General features: G+C 50.1%; 1 protein-coding gene and 1 long non-coding RNA gene across 3 annotated transcripts in view; both read left to right on the top strand.

The window, feature by feature from the left end:
• ZCCHC24 (zinc finger CCHC-type containing 24) overlaps positions 1–1,374 on the top strand; it is a 57,755-nt gene extending 56,381 nt beyond the window's left edge. Inside the window, exon 4 of the mRNA XM_072823775.1 lies at positions 13–1,374. Coding sequence (XP_072679876.1) covers positions 13–126 — 114 coding nt within the window. The 3' untranslated portion in view covers positions 127–1,374. The remainder of the gene's footprint in view (positions 1–12) is intronic.
• Positions 1,375–4,587: 3,213 nt separating this feature from the next.
• Positions 4,588–19,922, top strand: LOC140632094 (uncharacterized). Of its 2 annotated transcripts, XR_012029624.1 has the most exons (4): positions 4,588–4,758; positions 5,190–5,298; positions 12,969–13,269; positions 14,035–19,922. It is a non-coding gene; the product is annotated as an uncharacterized lncRNA (long non-coding RNA). The 2 variants fall into 2 exon arrangements; XR_012029623.1 differs by lacking the exon at positions 4,588–4,758 and having other exon boundaries at positions 5,160–5,298.
• Positions 19,923–21,138: the final 1,216 nt, after the last annotated feature.

Genomic DNA, 21,138 nt, shown 5'->3' with positions numbered 1-21,138 from the left:
TCCTCTCTGCAGAGACCCCTGGAGAAGCCCGACGGCCTGGATGTGTCCGACCAGAGCAAGGAGCATCCCCAGCACCTCTGTGAGAAGTGCAAGGTGCTGGGATACTACTGCCGCCGGGTGCAGTGAGCCGCCCGCCCGCCAGCCCGCCGGAGGAGACGCCCCTCCCCGTGTCTCTCCAAGGTGCCAAGTGTCCTCGTGCGCGTGGGGGCAGCCTCGCAGCCTTACGTGCCCGGGCAGGGCTGTCTTAGGTTCTTGTCTCGTGTGTGTCGACAAACAGTGTTACGGACGTGGCTGCCCCCCCCGCAGAAAGCCAGCTCTCTGGGACTCTCCGCAGGTGGGCCTGAGGTTGGGGATGGAGGGGACAAGGTGAGCAGAGGGCAGCACACAGGACCCCGTAAAGTCCTTGGTGTCCCCTGCCGCTGTCTTCCTCTGAGACTCCCTTTGGGGTGAGCAGCCTTGTGTTGGCCACAAGTGCACTAAATGTACTGTGAATCCCAAAGCCTGCAGGGGACTGTCACCCCAAGACGAGCCAGGCCTCCTTCTCTGCCCGGAACCTTCCTGTTTGCCCTGTGCACAAAGCCACTCTCAGAGTGCCCTAGGTTTCTGTCCTGTTTGAGTCAGCAGTCCTGGCGGGCTGACACCTGTTCTAGCAGCTGCTGGGGAGCAGGATCTCTGCCCCCTGCCCGCCGTGAGCCCCAGACCCCACTGCCTGTGCCATCGTTAACTTCGCCCACCCTAGACCCAGAGGGCAGGGACCGGGAGGCACTGAATGTCGGACGGCGTTCCACGGTGGGACCCGGGGCCCATCAGACGACACCCTCCGCCCCCCGACCCCCCCACGCACACACCTTTCCCTCTCGGGATTGGATTTTGTGCTCAGATTTCATCAGGCCCATTCCCTGTCTTTATCCTTCACCTCTGCCCATACTGGGGTCCCCCCATCCAGACCGAGGCCGTGGGGCTGGGCGAGGAAGGCGCTCTGGCAGGACAGACATGGGCCCCGTGGGCCGGAGACCTAGGTTCCGGTGCTGGCCTGGCTTCTGTACGCTTCGAAGCCTCCGGAAGGCCGTCCCACCTCCGGGCCTCAGCGTGGCCACTGGCTAAGTGGGAGCGGCTCCGGAGGGCACAGGCCCACTTCAGCCCCCGTGTTGTGGGATTCCCGTGGCGCCCTGTTTGGAGAGGCCACACTGCACGCCGTCACCCCATCGGTCACTGACAGAGCCAAGGGGTGCCGGTCCTCCCCAGTCACTGCCTGTAACCCCGCCCTGCCCGGTGCCCCCACCCCTGCAAAAATGAGGGATCCCCCCCTCACATAGGGCAGCCCCGATGTAAGCTACACCGCCTCTTGTTTCTAAAATGGGGACAACGATTTCCTACCTCCCAAGGGAGCGGGGAGGCCCTGCGCAAGTCACGTGGGTCCGGGAGACCCTGTCCCGTCCTCCGAGGGTCACGCTCGCCTCTCCCCTCTCTCCCCCGCGACCAGCCCTAGGTTTATTGTCCCATCGTCCTTCCTTCCTCCTGGGGAGAGGGAGAGAGCCGGCTGTCGGCTGTCGGGACTGGGTCACTTGATTTTGCCCCAACCTCATGCCTCTGTGGGGGGAAAAAAAAAAAAAAGTTCGACCATGAAATGGACCTGAATTCAGTGTTTACCACGGCTCAAGGTCACCCAGCTGGGGCCCGTCACTTTTTGTTTTCAAATGAAAATGCTGTGTCAGACTGAGGAGTTACCGTGAAGTGTTAACCCGGGTCCGGGTCCCGGAGCAAGTTGAAGAGATGGAGGGAGTGCGTTTGCAGGGGGTGGGGGGGGTGCAGGGGAGACTTCAGGGGGCCCTGCCCTCTGAGCACTAGACAAGGAGCCCGAGCCCCACGGCCGCCTCCGCGCAGCCCACGGGAGCAGAATGCCCAGCAACCGGCTGCCCCCCCGGGAGTGCCCCCGAGGAATCCCTCCCAGCTGTCCCCTGCCCCCCCTCTGTCCTGGCCCCGGGCTCTCCGTCCCCGGGGAAGCTGTCACTGTCTGTCATCCTAGCGCGGCTAACAGTGGTGCCCGCGGGGGGGTGGGGGGGGTTGGGGGTGGGCAGTGTGCTGGTCTCTGCCGTGAGGACCAGGACCCAGAAGCCGGGGGTAGGGGGGTGGGGTGGGGATGGGGGGGAAACACCTTGGCCCCAGGGGGCCCAGAGCCTACCAACTGTACTGCAAGAGTGGGGGCAGCCCAGATCCTACAAAGAACCCAGGCTCCAACCTGCTGGAGGCGAGCGGCCTTCCGCGGCCGGCGGGAAATGGGATAGCACCCCAAGTGACCTCCTCGGAGCTCTGTCCAGCCGGTGGCCGCAGCCGTGGGCACCGTGGGGGCTGGGCCCTCCTGCCCTGGGGACCCCCCCTCCCGTGCACCCCACTCCCGTGGGCTTGGGCTGGATCGCGGGGAGCCGTCCGTGGGCAGCAGGAGGCCCTGCCGCCAGGCCGGGGACCGTGGCGATGCTGTGCTCTGGGGGCCCGAGAGCCCAGGAGACAAGAAGGCGTGTGGCTTGTGTTCAAAAGGGACAATCGCCTGCAGTTAGTGGATCTAGCGATCTAGTTGAGAGATAACAGTGTTTAACCCATATGAAGTATTCGATAGTTCTACTTGTGAATTTGTATTTATTTTGAGTTATACTTGACACAGAATTCCTTTTTCTTTTTTTTTTAAAGAAAAATACTATGTGTGTATTTTGAAGAAAAAAAATCATAGATGTTAAAATTTCTTCTGGTTACCCATTTTTCTCACAACACTGAATTTGTTACCTTCTCCGGAAAAAAATCTTCACAGTGATTTTTGTCTGTATATATTTGAGGGCCTTTTTTTTTCTTAAAAAAAAAAAAAAAAGAAAAGAAAAGAAAAAGAAAAATATAATTGCTTGATTTTTGAGGCTAAAACACAAAAAGAGGCATTTTCAAAACTTGGGAGCTTTCAGGAGGGCAATAGAATATCAAATGAAGATTTCTGGAAGTATTTTGCAAACCTTCTGGTCAAGCTGCAAGAATATATTTATGGTGAGAACTTTTCTCTTTTCTCCTGTTGTTGGTTTCTTTTGTTTGTTTCGTTTTTGTTTTTGGTTTGATTATTTTTTTTTTTTTACTATGCTTTGATCTGTAAAAAGTATGCAACGGAACTACATTAAGAAGGAAATATTGTCTACATAGAATATTATATGAAGTTGGTACATAATTCTGATGAGGAAAAAAAAATCTTTGCGATTCTTTAAGCCATATTGTTGTTATTCTGTGTTGTTTTCCTTGGATGAAAATATCAGTATTAAGTAGCCAAGCATATTATTCAAGTGCTTAGACTTATTAATATGTCCGTGTCCTGTATTTATACGTATGTGTATTTTGGAAAGTATTGCTTTTTTTTTTTTTTAAGGGAAGCTATTATTAGATACATAGCAGAAGAAGGGAATAGTGATCCCTTTGAGCCTCTTCAGCTGAGGGTAACAAACACAGCATTGTAATCCATTCTCTTGCACCTTCTTATTATTATCTTGTTATTATGGTTATTAACTTTGCGTGGGGTGGGCAGGGAGTGGGCCGGCCGAAGAAGGGGCACAGCAGTGTTACACAGCCAGCGTGTGAGGACGGTCCGGCCCCTGCCTGGTTGGCCAGCTCCGAAGGTGACCTCCTTGGCCTGGTGGAGGGCCCCGGTCAGCAGAGCCCGGGAGGGAAGAGGAAGCGGGAGGCAGAGTTCTCCACGCCCCTCTTTGGAGCTTTGCCATCTGAGCCACGCCTCTGGGCCCCAGGCCGTTTGAACTTGGATTTGTCAACCAGAGCCCTTACACCTGCCCTCCAACATCTACTAGACTTGAATCTACTCTAAATGAATATTTAATCCAACATCACTACATGGTAGCCCAGTGCAACAAGTAATCCTGGAGAGTGGGAGGCCTTCCGGCCTTCGGGGAGGTGGCTGAGCCGTCGCCCAAGGGCTGGCGGCAGGAGGGCTCGTCGCCATCTGTCGCCAGCCTCGCCGTTGGACCTCCTCCACTCCCACGTGGCGCCCCTGTCCGTGTCTGTATCTGTTCATATGTGTGTGTCCAGCTAAAAAGACAAACGAGAACCCGTGGGCCGGGCTCGGAGGGTGCATGGAGAGAGAAGGCTCCCGCCCCCTCCGAAGGGCTGCCCTCGGGATGGCATTCCGTTGTGTGCCTTATTCCTGGAAAACCTGTATACAGCTTGCCTATAGCAATATAGCCTTTTCATGCTGTATTAAAAGAACTTCTAAAAGCAAGAGAGGCTCGTGGGTTTCCTTGTTTGCACAGAGCATCAGTGGGGGGAGCTGGGAGTTTTCGCAGACGCGCGAGGCCAGGCGGGGTGGGAAGGACCCCTCGAGCTGCCTATCTCCTGCCCCGAGGCTGGGTCATCTTGTCCTTGCTGTGCTGCCTCCATGCCATCAATGTGCCTCCTCCCGGCCCCTCTGCCCCCAAGTGGACACTCTCCAGAGTCAGGGCCCTCCCCAACGTGGGCCCCAGACTGGGCAAGATTGTCGGCACATTAGGTCACATGTTAGCTCAGCAGTGGGACTCCCGGGTGACCATATATAGGAGTGAATCTTCCTTGGAGGCAGCAGGCCTGGGCCCCACCGCCGTGACCACACTTGGCCCTCTTGCCAAGACCAGAATTTGGGCCCCAGACACTAGGCATCACACAATGAGCAATCTGAAGCATCCAGGCCTCCTGGGAAGTCCCCAGGAGGCAGAACAGAGGGTCTCTCTTCTGAACAAGCCAGGGGTGAGGCTGGGCTGTCACGACGTGGGGTTCTTGCTGACAGCCATGGACAGGAAGCCATGGCTCTTAAGAAGCCACCTACACACGGGCCGAGGGGGGTGGTGGGGGGGTGGCTTCAGCCCAGGCCCAGCTCTCTGGTCATTCTCAACCTTGCTGTTCACCAGAATCCCTGTGGGAGCTGTGGCCCCACCCTGGAGATGCTCGAGAAATTGGCCTGCATCCCCAGGTTTTTAAAGCACCCAGTCTAATGTACAAGGTTGAGAAATGACAGGCTTTGAAATGGTCCCTCACGATCCCGTGGGGCCAGTGGTGATGTCAGGAGGGAGGCCGGTGGGCAGGGGCTCCAGCAAAAAGTGTGGGTCCTTAGGATCAGGGGTCGCCGTTGGGGAGGGTGGGGTGGGGAACTGGCAGGAACAGAGATTCCCTGACTTCAGAAGCAGGGAACCGCTCCCCCTGTGTTATCTGGAGTGGACAGTGGATCCCCGAAGCCCCCAAGCTCTTTCCTGCCTGTTGGCGCATTCAGCCCCGGATGCCCCACTCAGGGTAAGTGAGGTGGCCTGGGAGGGCCAGAGTCAGCCTGAAGTGGCAGGTGGGTGTCCATGCAGCCGGGCAGGTGGGTGGAGAGGGGACACAGCCCCACGACCGTCGGAGGAGAGGATTCTCGCCTAGGGGTGCCTGTTTGGCAGCACCCTCCCGGGGCTGTACACAACCGAGGACCGGAGCCGTGCCCGTGTGCCCACGGCCCCCGCCCTGCCTCCCCTGGCTGCCTGAGGCTGAGCAGCCCCCACTCCGAGCCCCGGCTTCCCCAGGGATGGGGTGCGCCGGAGGAGGCCCCGTAAGCCCAAGGCCCGGTGTGCACCTTGGCACCCGGGGGCCCCGGGCCTGTGGAGCTCCTGCTCCCACTGTCTGTGACTCGGGCGGAAGGCGCCCCCCACCCGGGACCCCCGAGGTCCCTTGGCCCCCGCGGCAGGCGACCCGGAGCCCCGCCGGGCGCTGGGGCCGGGGCCTCCCGAGGAACCCGGGCTACGGGCTATCTGCCCCCGTGGGTCAGCGGGCCGGCGCCCACGGGTTTGTTGTGTTTTGTTTTCCGTGGAAAGAAAACAAACCCAAGGCAAACAAGCCTGCGTTTCGACATCTCCCGGGGCTGTGGAAACCCGTAATTCCCCTGGACAGGAAGGGCTTCCGGTGAGGCTGACGGGCCCGTCCAGGGGCAGCTGGTGCAAGCCCGGGAGCCGCGGCCACCTCGGAGGGCTGTCGGGGGCCAGAGGGGCGCCCAGCGCCGGGCGGGGACCCACCGCCACTCACACCCCCCCATTTCTGTCCGGGCCACGCTGAGGCCCCAGAGAGGGAGGCTCTGCCCGAGGTCACCCGCGGCCCGGTGGCAGTGGCAGGCTTTGAATCCCGAGTTCTCGGTCCCGGTGCAGGGCTGCGGGGCTGAGCCCAAGGCAGCACCTGCACCCCGGCCTTGGGCCCCCTCCATGCCTGCTCCGGACCCAGGGGAGGGAGGCCGGGAGGGTGCCCCACCACCGCGCCTTCCCATCCCAGCACCTCACCCGCCGGGAGCCCGAGGACGGCCTCGTGCGACCCGTCCAGGCCCCAGCACCGCTGTCTTCCCGCAGCGTGTGACCTGGGGGCGCCCGGGGGGCTCAGCAGTTGAGGTCTGCCCTCCGCCCAGGGCGTGACCCCGGGGCCCCGGGATCGAGTCCCGCATCAGGCTCCCCGCACCGAGCCTGCTTCTCCCTCTGCCCATGTCTCTGCCTCTCTCTCTCTCTCTGTGTCTTATGAATAAAAAAAAAAAAAAAAAAAAAAAGAATGGGTGCCATGGGGCGTCGGCATCGTCGTCTGCACGCGGGGGGCAATCGAGCCACACTTGCAGGGGCCGGGCCGCACGGGTGTCCCCAGCAGTCCTGGCAGGAGCCGCGCGGGGAGCAGGGTGCACGTGGCAGGCAGAGGAATGGCAGCCCAGGCAGGGATGATGCCCCAAACTGGCAGCGGGGTCCCCTGCGCCCTCCCAGCCCGAGCTCTGTACTGCTTCTGGTCCTGACCAGAGGCCCCAGGGGACTCCCTCGGGCCGGTCTGCTTCCTGAGGGTGGCCGGGCCCCACGATCGGCTGGGGATTAGGCCCTGCCTGCCCGCAGACACCTGGCCCCCTCTCCCCCTGGCCCGGGAACCCACCCAAGCCCCCACCCCGAGGCCTCTGGGTGAGTGGATAGGGCAGGAGGAGCCGGGACAAGGGGGGTGGCCCACAGGGGAGGGGGGACCGCGGCCTCCAGACTCCGGCATCTGGCTGTTCCCCGGGACTCTGTCCAGAGCCAGGAACAGTCTGTCCTCAGGCACAGAGGCCCCGCTAAACACACCCGCTCTGTCCCAAGCCGTGCGCGGCCTGGTGCTCACCTCGCCCCGTCTCCCACCCGTGGGCTCACATCCACCCGGGGAGCCCTGGGACGCCCTCTGCAGCCAGAAGGCGCCACTGCGGTGTCTGCGAGCAGGGGTCCCCAGGGCGGCCCCTCTCCCTGACCCCTCTTACCCAAGGGCCACTTTTAAGGAGGAGGCTCCAGCCCAGAGGACAGTGGGCTCCGTGGGAACCATCCTCTTCCCCACGCATCCCTCACCGCAAGCAGGAACCCTCGGGAAGGCGGGAGAAGCCAAGCCCTGACCCTTGGCCCAACACAGTGAGCCACAGTCTGTCCTCGCAGCTCACAGTCGAGAGAGTCCATGTCTTGTGTGACGACAGCTTCAGGGGCGTGAAAACCATGTCCTCGTCCATTGGATACCAGGGGATTTATGGGCAAAGTGAGACAGCGCCTGCGCTCTGTTTTCCAATAACCTGGAATACAGGATGGGAGAGTGGCGAGGCTGGCTCCAGGGAGGACATGGGCCCCTGGGGTCCGATGTCCCCCAGCCTCCGCTCCTGGGCAGGATGTGCGCTCCAAGAGGAACCAGGCCAAGGGCACGCCCTGAGGCGAAGTGTCTCTGCAGGGGTGGAGGTGGGGGGTGGCCCCCAGACGCGGCCTCACACGCCCCCAGCTCCCTCCACGGTCCTCTAGACGGGTAGCCAGGGCCTCTCTGCATCTCCAGCCCCAGTGTGGCCTGGCACCCGGCAAGGTTCAATGTGGCATAAATGAGGAAATAAGATCAGGCCCACATCCATCGGGCCCTGGGCAGTGCCAGCCACTGACAACGTGTTGTCCCCGCACCGTCACGTTGGACCCTCCCAACACCTGCGCGGTGGGCGCTGGGATGAGTTACCATTTGACAGATGGGCCAGCGGGGGTTCAGGGAGGTTGAGTGGCTTGTCCGAGACCTGGTGACAGGAAAGAGTAGAGCTCCTCTCGGACCCCCGTCCCAGAGACATCTGCCCCCAGGCCTCTGTCGGGCTCTGGGGCCTACTCCCTGCGTCCTGCCGCTCGCTGCGTGCCCTCCCGGGCAGCCCGCCAGGCATCGGAGCAGGCCGGCCTGCCCTCAGCCCCCTCACACCTGCCCAGCCAGGCCCGCCAGCCTCTGTGCAGGAGCTCGGAGCCAACAAGCGTGTCGCGCAGGCCCCATGGGGTGACTGCAGGCCGGTGTGGAAGCCAGAGCGCAGGCCCAGCCCCCTGAGCACCCCCGACCTGCCATCCACCCCTGTCTTCTGCCCTGTCCCAGCGCCTGTACCTCCTCCTCCTGGACACGTGCTCTGCCTTCACCTCCCTGGAGCCGGTTCCCGGCCATGTCCTGCATGACGGTCCAGGAAGTGAAGGCTACGCTGTCCTGTCCTCTTGTGGTCCAAGCTGGGAGCCGAGCAGCAGTCCCCTCTACCTGCCTCTGAGGTGCCACGGCTCCCCCTCAGGTCCCTCCTTGAGGTTGGGGTCAGCCTCCATGGCCCCTCCACTTGCAGCTCCTGCAGCCCCTGCAGGCAATTTGGAGTCCAGGTGCGGGGCCGAGGCGTCGGCCAACCTCCCGTCTGGAGGTCCCCACCCTGGCAGGGATTCAGGGTCCGATGGCCTGGACCCTGGACCACGGCTCATTGGCTGTCATCCTGAGCAAGTCACCTCCCGCTCCGTGCCCTGGTTTTCTCTCCTGTATAAGGCCCGTCCGTGTCCCTGAGCATCACCGCGATGATTAGAAGGAGGCAAAGTGCGTGGCTCCCAGGACAAGCTCAAGAGCTGCTAGCCTGGCCGGCCCCTGGGCCTGTGCCACCTGGGGAGTGGGGTTCCCATGCCCCCCCCACCCTGCCTCCTACCCGCTGAGCTCTGAGCCCTGACCAGGTGGCTGATGCAGAGCCCATGCCTCGCTTCTGGGAAGGGACTTGGATTTGTCGGCTCCTTGGGCCGTAGGCCACTCTCACCCCCGCCCCAGGCACCAACACCCTGTTAGTTCACTTCGGACGGGGCTTCTGCCTCAGTTTCCTCCTTGGGCTGAGGCAAGAGACCTTCGCCTAGCAGGCATCTCGTCCTCCTTTCCCTTGGAACCTGACCCCAGCCCGCACCACCGTGGAGTCCGCCTCAACCCTGTGGCCAGGGTCTGTGTCCCCGCCGCCGGCCCCCTCCAAAGCCCCCTCCCAAACCCCTGCGCCCCGCGGGCCTCCTCTTGCAGCAGCCGGCCGGTCCTCTGCTGCCCTCCCGTGGCGAAGTCTGAGAACAGCAACTTTATGCTGGGAAATTTTTTTTTTCCATCCCCAATTCCAGGTAAGTCCTGATGGTACCTGCACAGGGCTATTTAGGCCTCATGGTCTATGCACCTACGACAATGTTGTCAAGGGCTAATACCTGAGTTTGTCGCCTTTGATTATAAAACTAATGCCTGCAGGAGATGGCGTGGGTGCCACCCAGAAAAATAGGAACTAGGATGTGAAAATACTCAGTGGCCCAACATCCTCCACAGGTCACTACTGGTGGGGTTTTGGCCACATCATTCCATAGTCCTTTTGTTTGCATAAATCCGTGTGCGTGTGATGTGTACGCACACACATGCACACACACACATGCTAGTGGGATTATACTGGACACGCTGTTCCGTAACCAGCTTCGTCTACATCATCACCTTTCCCCGTGAGCACACTGGCCAGCCTCATTTGTCTAAGGGCTGATTGTACTCCTTTGTTGAGTAATGTGTTTGTCATTGCCTTATAGAAGGATTCGATGCATTATTGTTTTGAAAAGTCGAACGTTTTTCCTTCTATAAGAAACAGTGCAGAGGATCATAGCGGGAGGGAGACAAAAGTGAATGGGAAGAAATTAGAGAGGGAGACAAACCATGAGAGACTGTTAACTGAGAAACACACCGAGGGTCCCTGGAAGGAGGGGGGGAGGGAAGGGGGGAGGATGGGGTAACTGGGTGACGGGCATGAAGGAGGGCACGTGATGTGATGGGCACTGGGTGTTACACGCGACTGATAAATGAGTGAGCACTCCATCTGAAACTAATGAGGTACTACATGGTGGCTAATTGAACTTAAATTTAAATAAATGAAAAGAAAAAACGTTAATCATTTTTCCTTTTTAAAAAGTTTTAATTTAAATTCCAGTTAACATACAGTGTAATACGAGTTTCAGGGGTACAGTATAGTGACTCAGCACCTCCAAACAATACCCGTTGCTCATCACAAGTGCCCTCCTTGATCCCCATCACCTCTTTCCCTCATCCCCTCCCCCCTCCCTGCTGGTAACCATCAGTTTGTTTGCTATAGTTAGGAGTCTGTTTCTTGATTCCTCCTTTTTTTTTTCCACTTTGTTCATTTGTTTTCTTAAATTCCACATATGAGTGAAATCATATGGTATTTGTCTTTTCTCTAACATTTTGCTCAGCATAATAGTCTCTAGCTCCATCCATGTCCTTGCAAATTGCAAAATCTTGTTCCTTTTTATGATTAATATTCATATATATATATAATGTACCATATCTTATTTATCCATTCATCAATTGTTGGACACTTGGACTGTTTCCATAGTTTGGCTACTGTAGATAATGCTGCTATAACCATCAGGGTGCAGGTATCTCTTTGAATTCATATTTTTGTATTTTTTGGGTAAATATCTAGTAGTGCAATTTCTGGGCCATAGAGTGGTTCTATTTTTAACTTTTTGAGAAACCTCGCTATTTTGCAGAGTGGCTGCACCAGTTTACCATCCCCCCAACAGTGCAAGAGGGTTGCCCTTTCTCCACATCCTCACCAACACCTGTTGTGTCTTGTGTTGTTGATTCTAGCCATCCTGACAGGTGTGAGGTGAAATCTCATCGTAGTTCTGATTTGCATTTCCCTGATGATGACCGATGAGTGATGTTGAGCATCTTATCATGTGTTTGTTGGCGACACATATGTCTTCTTTGGAAAAATGTCTTTTCGTGTCTTATGCCCATTTTTTAACTGGATTATTCCATTTGGGGTGTTGAGTTTAATAAGTTCTTTGTATATTTTGCATACTAACTCTTTATCAGATATGTCATTTGCAAATATCTTCTCCTATCTTGTAGGTTTTGGTTTTCTTGATTGTTTCCTTCACTGTGCAGAAGCTTTATGATTTGATGTGGTCCCGAGAGTTTATTTTTGCTTTTGTTTCCCTTGCCTCAGGAGACATATCTAGAAAGAATTCACTACAGCTGATGTCAAAGAAGTTACTGCCTGTGCTCTCTTCTAGGATTTTTATGGTTTCAGCTCTCACATTTGAGTCTTTAATCCATCTCCAGTTTATTTCTGTGTATGGTGCAAGAAAGTGGTTCAGTTTTCCCAACACCATTTGTTGAAAAGGCTCTTTTTCCAATTGGATAGCCTTTCCTGCTTTGTTGAAGATTAATTGAGCATATAGTTGTAGGTTCGTTTCTGGGTTTTCTATTCTGTTCCATTGGTCTATGTGTCCATTTTGGTGCCAGTACATTCCGTTTTGGTTACTACAGCTTTATAATATATCTTGAAGTCCAGAATTGTGATGCCCTTAGCTTTTTTTCAAGGTTGCCCTGGACTTTGGGGTCTTTTTGTGGTTCCATACAAATTTTAGAATTGTTATAGTTCTGTGGAAAATGCTATAGGTATTTTGATAGGGGTTGTTTGGGTAGTATAGACACTTTAACATTTGTTCTTCCAGGCCATGAGCATGGAATGTCTTTCCATTCCTTTGTGTCATTCTCAATTTCTTTTGTCAGTGTTTTATACTTTTCAGAGTACAGGGCTTTCACCTCTTTGGTTAGGTTTGTTCCTAAGTATCTTATTATTTTTGGTGCAAATATATTTTTTTAATTTTTTAATTTTTATTTTTTAAAGATTTTATTTATTTATTCATAGAGACAGAGAGAGAGAGAGAGAGAGAGAGGCAGAGACACAGGCAGAGGAGAAGCAGGCATCATACAGAGAGCCTGATGTGGGACTCCATCCAGGGTCTCCAGGATCATGCCCTGGACTGCAGGCGGCGCTAAACCGCTGTGCCACCGGGGCTGCCCTTTTGGCGCAAATATAAGTGGGATTGATTTCCTTGCTTTCTCTTTCTGCTGCTTCATTATTGGTGTAGAGAAATGGAACAGATTTCCGTATGTCAATTTTGCATCCTGTGACTTTATTGAATTCATTTATCAGTTCTAGCAGTTTTTTGGTGGAGTCTTTCACATTTATATAGTATCATGTTATCTGCAAATAGTGAGTTTTACTTTTTCCTTGTTGATTTGGGTGCCTTTCATTTCTGTCATCTGAATGCTGAGGCTAGGACTTCCAGTACTGTGTTGAATAAAAGGAGTGAGAGTAGACGTCCTCATCTAGTTTCTGACCATGGAGGAAAAGCTCTGTATTTCCCCATTGAGAACGATATTAGTTGTGAGTTTTTCATATATGACCTTAATGACGTTGAGGTATGTTCCCTCTAAATCTACTTTGTTGAGGGTTTGTTTTTTTTTTTATCATGAATGCAATCAATCTTTTTTTCTTAATCACCTTTCTTTTTTCTGCAGTAGGAAGATCTGGGGTCAGGAGAGCCAGAGTCTGACCTGACAGGTCTTAGGCCACTGTCACTGCTATTGCTGTGCCCTTCCAGCCCCGTTTCCCCACCTACACTGTAGGGCATCAGGCTCCGTCTAGAATCCTTCTCTCTGACAATTCCTCTGAGCTGTCTTGGGATCATCCATACGATTTTGGGGCCAGTGGCAACTTGGACAGTTGTGGAGAAGGACAGGCTGTGATGCTACCTGCTGCCCCGTATTGGGTGAGGCTGCCTGAGGGAGACTGAGATCTGACCCACGCTCCTTTCCTGCAGGTTGCTGAGGGCAGCTGGGCTGGCTGCTTTCTCTTGGAGGGGCATGTGGGCATCCACAGCTGCTTCCCCACCTAGAGCTGACTCGTCGTATTATCACCCAAGTAAGAAGTGAATGTATTCTCCTTGGAAACAGCTCAAACAATACCCCAGAAGATTTCACCTTCTGGAGTCAGAGAGACTGGAATCACCCTCCCCTACTAAACAACAAAATCAACAGATAAAATATGTGACCCAGTGGTGTCCAGCTGTCGGACAATGGGAGCACAGAGGTTCCTGAGAAAAGGAAACGCAAGCCAATGAGGTAAGGCCTGTGGTTGCAGAGTGTACTGCCTGGATAGTCTCCAGGCTGCTGGGCAGGGCCGGGAAGCCATGCAGCCCCACGAGCTCCCTTACTTGAGGAGACAGACTGGAAAACTTGGAGGGGCAGAGGCTAGGGGGAATTTTCAGATCAGAACCCTAGAAAGAAGACAGCTGCACTGAGAATGGAAACGCACATGGAGAGGAGGGAGTTCCCAGAGAGAGGGCTCCAGACCTGTGCGGAGGGCCCCCCTCAACTAAGTCACTAAGGACAGACCGGAACAGATGTGAGGTTACCCAAAGCTGACCAAAGGACCCCCACCCCCTCCCCCACTTCCTGCAGAAGGAGCAGGGGGAACTAAACCCCCAAAGCTCACAGGGGGCAGAAATAGCGTGAGTCCCCACCAGCCAGATTGGGAAACCTTATAACAAGCAGAGCAGAATGCTGAGAAGGATCTGACCTCAGAAGTGGGACCAAATTAGTCCTTCACTAAAGGATGTGATGGTTTCTTTAACAAAGCTCAAAAGCAAGCCTTGAAGGGGTAAAACTATCTCCACATAATTTATTTGTATTCCACAACAAAGCTTAAGGATATTTACAGGAATATGACAACTTCCAATACATTTTAATAAGGTAACATGTCTGGCATCCATTAAAAGTCAGGCATATAAAGAGGCAGAAATAAGTAAAAACAGACACAGAAATCACACAGGTAATGGGATGAGTAGATATTAAAGCAGTTATTGTAACCGAATTCTGTATTTTCAGGAAGGTAGAAGAAAGCATGAAGATGTTAAAAAGGACCATGGAAACATTTTTTTAATACCTCAAACGTCTAGTGACAAAAAAAAAAAAAAAAAACCTTTTCTGACATGAAAAATACACTGGAGATTAACAGCAAATGAAAAGAAGAAAGGATTCATAAAACCTGCATTTCCTTTGCTTTTTGTCTACCTGTCCACCTAGCCTGGCCTTAGACTGAGCATTTATTTAAGAATAAAATCGTGGTGGTGGTCTGAAAAAAGAAAGAAAGAAAGATTAATGAACCTGATGACATAGTTGTAGAAACTATCCAAAATAAAATGCACCACTATAAAAAGACTGAAAAGAAAAAAAAAAGAAGAGGGCATCATTGAGATGTGGGCAACTGCTATTGGGTATATGTACAAATTAGGTATCCATAAAGGAGAGGAAGAAGAGAAATATATTCAAAGAAATAATGAGAAATTTTCAAAATTTGTGAAATCTGTAAACCCAAGAAGGTCAATAAACCCAACACAAGAAATATATCAAAAAAACCATATACCACATCATAATTCAAATGCTTAAAATCAGGTAGAAAAATCTTAAGATAGAGGGAAAAGGATACATTACATAGAGAAGAACAAAGATTAAAATGATAGCACACTTCTCATAAGGGAAAATAAAAACCATCCAAGCCAGAAGGTGGGGGAGCAGCATCTTTATATTACTTAAGGGAGAAATGGCCAACCTAGAATTTTAACTCAGCAAAAGTATCTCTGCAGATCACATATCTGATAAGGGACCAGTGTTTAGAATATATAAAGAGCTCTTACAACTCAACAATAAAAAGACAAATAACACAATTTTAAAACAGAGGATCTGAGTAGACATTTCTTCAAAGAAGACATACAAACGGCCAATAAACGCATGAGAAGATGCTCAACATCATTAGTCGAGTCAAAGCTGAAATGAGATGTTTACACTGACTGGGATGGTGAGAATTGAAAAGAGAGGTAATAGGAAGTGTGGTGAGGCTGTGTAGAAACTGAAACCCTCATACGCCGCTGGTGAAAATGCAAAATTTTGTAGCCACTTTGAAAAACAGTTTGCCAGTTCCTCAAAACAGTAAACGAAGTGACTATATGATCCAGCAATTCTTTTTTTTTTTTTTTGATCCAGCAATTCTTATACTCCATGTAAAGTGGTACAACCCATGTGCAGGTAATCTGTGGTAAATTAAACTATCATAAACCCTAGAGAAACCACTAAAAATATAAGATGAGAATTAAGTATACTAAGTCAATAATGGATATGAAATGGGATCATTTGGGAGAAAAAAAGCTCAAAACAGATGAAGAAGGGGACAAAAAGCAGATAGGACAAAGAGAAAATAAATAGCACGATGGTCCATTTAAATCTAATGATATTGATAGTCGTATTAAATATAAGTGGTTTAACCTTTTCATTGAATGGCAGGGATTGTCAGACTGGATAAGAAAGCAAAGCTCAATGCACCACATATGATCCTTGTCTCTTAGCTCAGAATTTTCCCTTGCCTTGTTGGTGATACTGCAATGGTTCTCCTTTGCCATCTGGGATTATATTAACCTTTATCGGTAGAGGGCACTGGAGAGACACTTTATTCTTCAGAGTTCTCTTTCTCCCTTAGTAGAGAAACAGGTTCAGGGGTACAATATAGTGATCCAGCAATTCTATACATTCCTCAGTACTCATCACAATAAGTGTACCTTTAATCCCCTTGATCTGTGCCACCCAACCCCCATCCACCTCCCTTTCAGGAATCACATTTGTTCTCTGTACTTAAGAGTCTGGGTTTTTTTGTTTGTCTCTTAAATTCCACATAGGAATGAAATGTATGGTATTTGTCTTTCTTTGACTCAGTTCACTTAGCATGATACCCTCTAGGTCCATCCATGTGGTTACAAATGGCAAAATTTCATTGCTTTTTATGGCCGAGTAGTGTTCCATCAGACATATATATGTATATACACACACCACATCTTTATTCATTCATCTAGCAATGGATACTCGGGCTGCCTCCATGTCTTGGCTATTTGTAAATAATGCTGCATAAACACAGGGGTGTATATATCTTTTTTAAAAATAGAGTTAGTTTTCATTTTCTTTGAATCAATAACCACTAGTGGAATTACTGCATCATATGATAATTCTATTTTTAATTTTTTTTGGAACCTCCATACTGCCTTCCACGGGGGCTATACCAGTTTGGATTCCCATCGACTGTGCAAGAGGGTTCCCCTTTCTCCACATCCTCACCAACACTTGATTCTTGTGTTTTTGATTTTAGCCATTCTGACAGGTGTGACGTGGTATCTCATTGTAGTTTTCATTTGCATTTCTCTGATGATTAGTGATGTTGAGCATTTTTCATGTGTCTGTTGTTGTCTATCTGTATGTCTTCTTTGAAAAAATGTCTATTTAGATCCCTTGCCCATTTTTAATCAGATTATGTTTTTTTGGTTTGAGTTGTATGAGTTATTTTAATATTTTGGATACTAATCCTTTATTGGATACATTATTTGCAAATATCTTCTCCCGTTCAGTAGGTTGCCTTTTGCTTTGTTGATGGTTTCTTTTGATGCGCAAAAGTATTTTATTTTGGTGTAGTCCCAATAGTTTAATTTTGCTTTTGTTTCCCTTACCTCAGGAAGAATATCTAGAAAAATGTTTCTATAGCTGATGTCAAATTACCACCTACATATTCTTCTAGGAGTTTTATGGTTTCAGGTCTCACATTTAGGTCTTTAATCTGTTTTGAGTTTATTTTTGTGTATGGTATAAGAAAGCGGTCCAGTTCATTCTTTGGCATGTAGCTGTTCAGTATTCCCAACACAATTTATTAAAGAGACTGTCTTTTCTCCGTTGTATATTCTTGCCTCCTGTGTCATAGATTAATTGATCATAAAAGCACAGGTTTATTTCTGGACTCTATTCTGATCCATTGATCTATACATTTTATATTCAACTTTCCCTGTTAGAATTACTGTGTCGTTTCTGTCCTCTGCTTGGCCCCTGACCTATATAGAATTGACACTGGCCAGTGGTCGTAGGAGATAACCCACAAAGGTGGGATTTAGAAATTTGTTTGGCTGTGTCCTTGGGCTTGAAGGCATCACTGAACTACCTGCCAGTGGGAAATGGCATGCTGGTAATGCATGGAATGTAGTGACATCACAATTAATCACATTATCTCCTGTGGTTAAGTGACAAGAGAAGCATGTCTTGGCATGCCCCACTTGACTATTACAGCAGTAATGATGACCATAAGTGTGACATGGGATGAATTACTTTGAGCATGCTTGACTGTTTACCAAATGAAAATGACAAATTCTCACTTTAAGTTCTGGTCAAGAACCGGAAAGCTTCCATGACGACTCTAAAAAGATTCTCTCATTTCTTACGTACACTAGACTGATAACTTAAAATCAAACAAAAATTCAATTGTGTAGGTTGCTGAATTAAATTTCAATTCGTAGTTTAAATTCGTTTAAATTCATAGTCTCACTAAGTCTTTCACGTAAAAGAGAAAGAATGGGGATCCCTGGGTGGCGCAGCGGTTTGGTGCCTGCCTTTGGCCCAGGGCACGATCCTGGAGACCGGGGATCGAGTCCCACTTCGGGCTCCTGGTACATGGAGCCTGCTTCTCCCTCTGCCTGTGTCTCGGCCTCTCTCTCTCTCACTGTGTGCCTATCATAAATAAATAAAAATTAAAAAAAAAAAAAGGGGGATCTCAATCCCTTTAAAAAAAAAAAAAAGAGAGAGAAAGAATGGGATCCTGAAATTGGTAGTGGGGACATCTGGTTGTATCCAAATAAAACTAACAACTTGAACCCTCACGCCATTCCATCCCCCCCTTGCCAGTGGAAGTAGCTCGCCCTTCTGTGTCAGAGGGGAACCGCCTCTTTGCTTGCACACACTGTGAGCGCTTCATCTGGGGCAGATGCTTTCAAAGGCAATGCCCAAGACCCACCACCACCGCTCCCATAACTAGGTCAAATCTCAGCATTTTCCAGAGGAACGAGAGGACTCCAGAGAAAACAGATCATACACCCAAAGAATTATGAGACTTTGCCAATGTATATTTTTAAGCGTGTTTACTGAACTGTGGTTCACATGTCATACAAATCGTCCATTTAAAGTGCACAACTCGATGTTTTTTAGTATGTGCACAAATACATGCAATCACCAGAACAGTCCGTTTTAGATTTTCATCATCCCATTAAGAAACCTCATATACTTTACCTGTCACCCACTTACCACGCCCCCACCGCCACCTACCCCGTCAGCCTAGGCAATCACTAATCCACTGTCTGTCTCTATAGATTTTCCTGTTCTGAATATTTCATATGAATGAAATCATATAGTTTGTGGTCTCCTGTGACTGGCTTCTCTCACTCAGGATAATATTTTCAAGCTTCACCCAGGTTGGAGCATGCCTCATTCCTTTTTAGAACCAAATCATATTCCACTGTGTGGATATACCACTTTCGATCCATTTGCTCATTGATGAACATTTGGGTTGTTTCCCCCTTTCGACTGTTATCGATAACGGTCCTATAAGCATTTGCACAGCAGTCGTTGTGCTGACATTCATTTCTCTCCGGTGTCCGCCGCGGAGTGGAATTGCTGGGTCACATGGGAGCTGTGTGTGTAGTCGCCTGAGGAAGTGCCAGACTGTTTCCAAAGCAGTTGGACTATTTTATATCGTAGCATCAACAATTAGTCTCTCCCATTGGGTGGGCTGTTTTTCACTCTCCTGGTGCCATCCCTCCGCAGCACAAACATTTTTAACTTTAATTAAAACGAGGTCTAATTTATCTGTTCTTCCTTTTCTTGATTGTACATTGGTGCCACACCTATAATCCTTCAGCAAATCAGATATATTCCTCCACTGTGCTGCTTTTACTTTTGAGCTCGTCCAAGGACTTCTCCATTCCTGATGTCGTTTTGGGGTATATATATATATATTTTTTTTTTTCCTTGTAGTTTCTCTGCTAGACTCTTTCTTACAGTTTCTCTCTGCTAAAATTAGTCCCCATCTGTTCATGCATGGTGTCCATCTTTCCTCCTAGATGCTTCGACATATTAATCACAGTTCTTTTAAAGTCCCATCTGGGAGGGTTATATCCAAGTCTGATTCAGTTGACGGCTTTATTTGTTAACAGCGTTTTCTCCTTGAATGCTGAACATTATTTGTATCAGAGAAGAGACAGCAGTGTAGGGTGCACTCTGGGCGATGGACGTGCTGCTCTTTGTTTCGGGTCTATTGCAGGGAATTAGCTGATAGTCAGGAGCTGAGCTGGGTCTGGGTTTTGTCGTTGCAGGTCTTACCCGCAGAGCCCCACTGGTGCTGATTGCTGTAGCAGCGGCCAATTGTGCTTGGGGTGGGCGCATGTTATCCCAGCCTGGCTTCAGTCTTAGGCATGTCTTGAGTGTGCATTCATTCCTCCCCAGTAGTGGTTGATTTCCAGTTGGTATTGGAATGGGTTCTTGGGCCCTGGATGGTTTCTTGCCCCTCCCACGGCGTTAGAGGATGTTTTCCTCTAGCTTTTCCCTGGGGCAGGGTGAGATTTTACTTCTTCCTGGGGATGAAGGGGGTATGGTCCTTTCCCTAGTGGAGTGAGAATTTTGCTTCATAGGAGAGAATCCGAGGAAGTGAGCAAGGCTGCATGCCAGGAGCTGAAGAGCACTTCCTGCCAGCCCTCGGCAGCAAGGCCCGGCTCAGGCCTCTCTCCTGAGCAGCCAGTGGAGGCCTGGGGACAAGATCCTGCAAGCAAATGTGAACTTGCTTTGTGTGGACGGGCCCTCGGCATTCCAGACAAATTAGTCCCTTCTTCGCCTGAACAATTCAATAAAATTTTACTGGATTTCATCGTACTCGCTTGTTTTGAGGCCGCATCTTTCTGCAGGCCTCTGCTACATGCCAGGTGGTTTGGCTGTCCTCTCTCCTTGGAACTCAGATTACCTAGTTGCCTTTCTGATGAACTCGAGAAAAGGCATGACTTTATATTTTATCCACCTTATTATTATTGTTGGGGTGGGAACGTTTTTGTTTGTTTGTTTGTTTGTTTGTTTGTTTGTTTTTTTGCAGCGTTCTATATCCTAAGCAAATGCAGAAACCCATACTATTAACATAATAGAGTTATGGGTCATTTAAATTCTCTATATTATATATATGTATATGTAGCATTTGAATTTTTACCAGTGTATGTTGGTTTTATAAGCAAAAAGGAAAAGATGAGCCAGGACTCTTTGAAGAAAGTGAACCAATAGTGTGTGTGTTTATCTATATAAATATAGAACAAGATTTATTATAAGGAATTGGCTCGACAAAAAAAAAAAAAAAAAGGAATTGGCTCACCCAATTATGGGGGCCGAGGAGTTCCAAGGTCTGCAGTTGGCAAGCTGGGGACCCAGGAGAGATGTTGGTGTAGTTCCACGCCAGGTCCAAAGGCTGAAAACCAGGAAAAGAAAAACTCCATTTTTCTTTCTTTCTTTCTTCTTTCTTTCTTCCTTCCTCCCTCCCTCCCTCCCTCTCTTTTCTTTCTTTCTTTCTTTCTTTCTTTCTTTCTTTCTTTCTTTCTTTCTTTCTTTCTTTCTTTCTTTCTTTTTGATTTTATTTATTTATTTATTCATTTATTTGAGAGAAATTGAGAAAGCTCACAGGACAGGAAGCTGGAGAAGCAAACTCACTGCCAAGCTGGGAGCTCGATGCGGGGCTCAATCCCAGGGCCCTAGGATCATGACCTGATCCCAAGACAGATGCATCACGCCAGGTGCCTGAAGAGCAGATGTTTCAGTTGGGAGGCAGAAGGTTAATGTTCCAGCACAGTTAGGCAGGAGGAGTTCCTCTTACTCAACCTTTAGTTCTATCCTCAGTTGAATGAGGCCCATCCACACCTAGGACGGCAATCTGCTTTAATCAGGCTACCAACTGGAAATGTTAATCTCCTCCAGAAACATCCTCACAGGCACACCCAGTATAATGCTTGACCAAATGTGTGGGCACCCCATGGCCCAGTCAAGTTGACATATAAAATTAACCACCATAACGTTAATAAAAATAATAATAGAGCAGCCTGGGTG

This window comes from Canis lupus, chromosome 4 (genome assembly GCF_048164855.1).
Source record: "Canis lupus baileyi chromosome 4, mCanLup2.hap1, whole genome shotgun sequence".
In the NCBI taxonomy this organism is placed as follows: domain Eukaryota; kingdom Metazoa; phylum Chordata; class Mammalia; order Carnivora; family Canidae; genus Canis; species Canis lupus.
The sequence above is the reverse complement of the archived record's forward strand: the minus strand, read 5'-3'. Positions and strand labels throughout refer to the sequence as shown.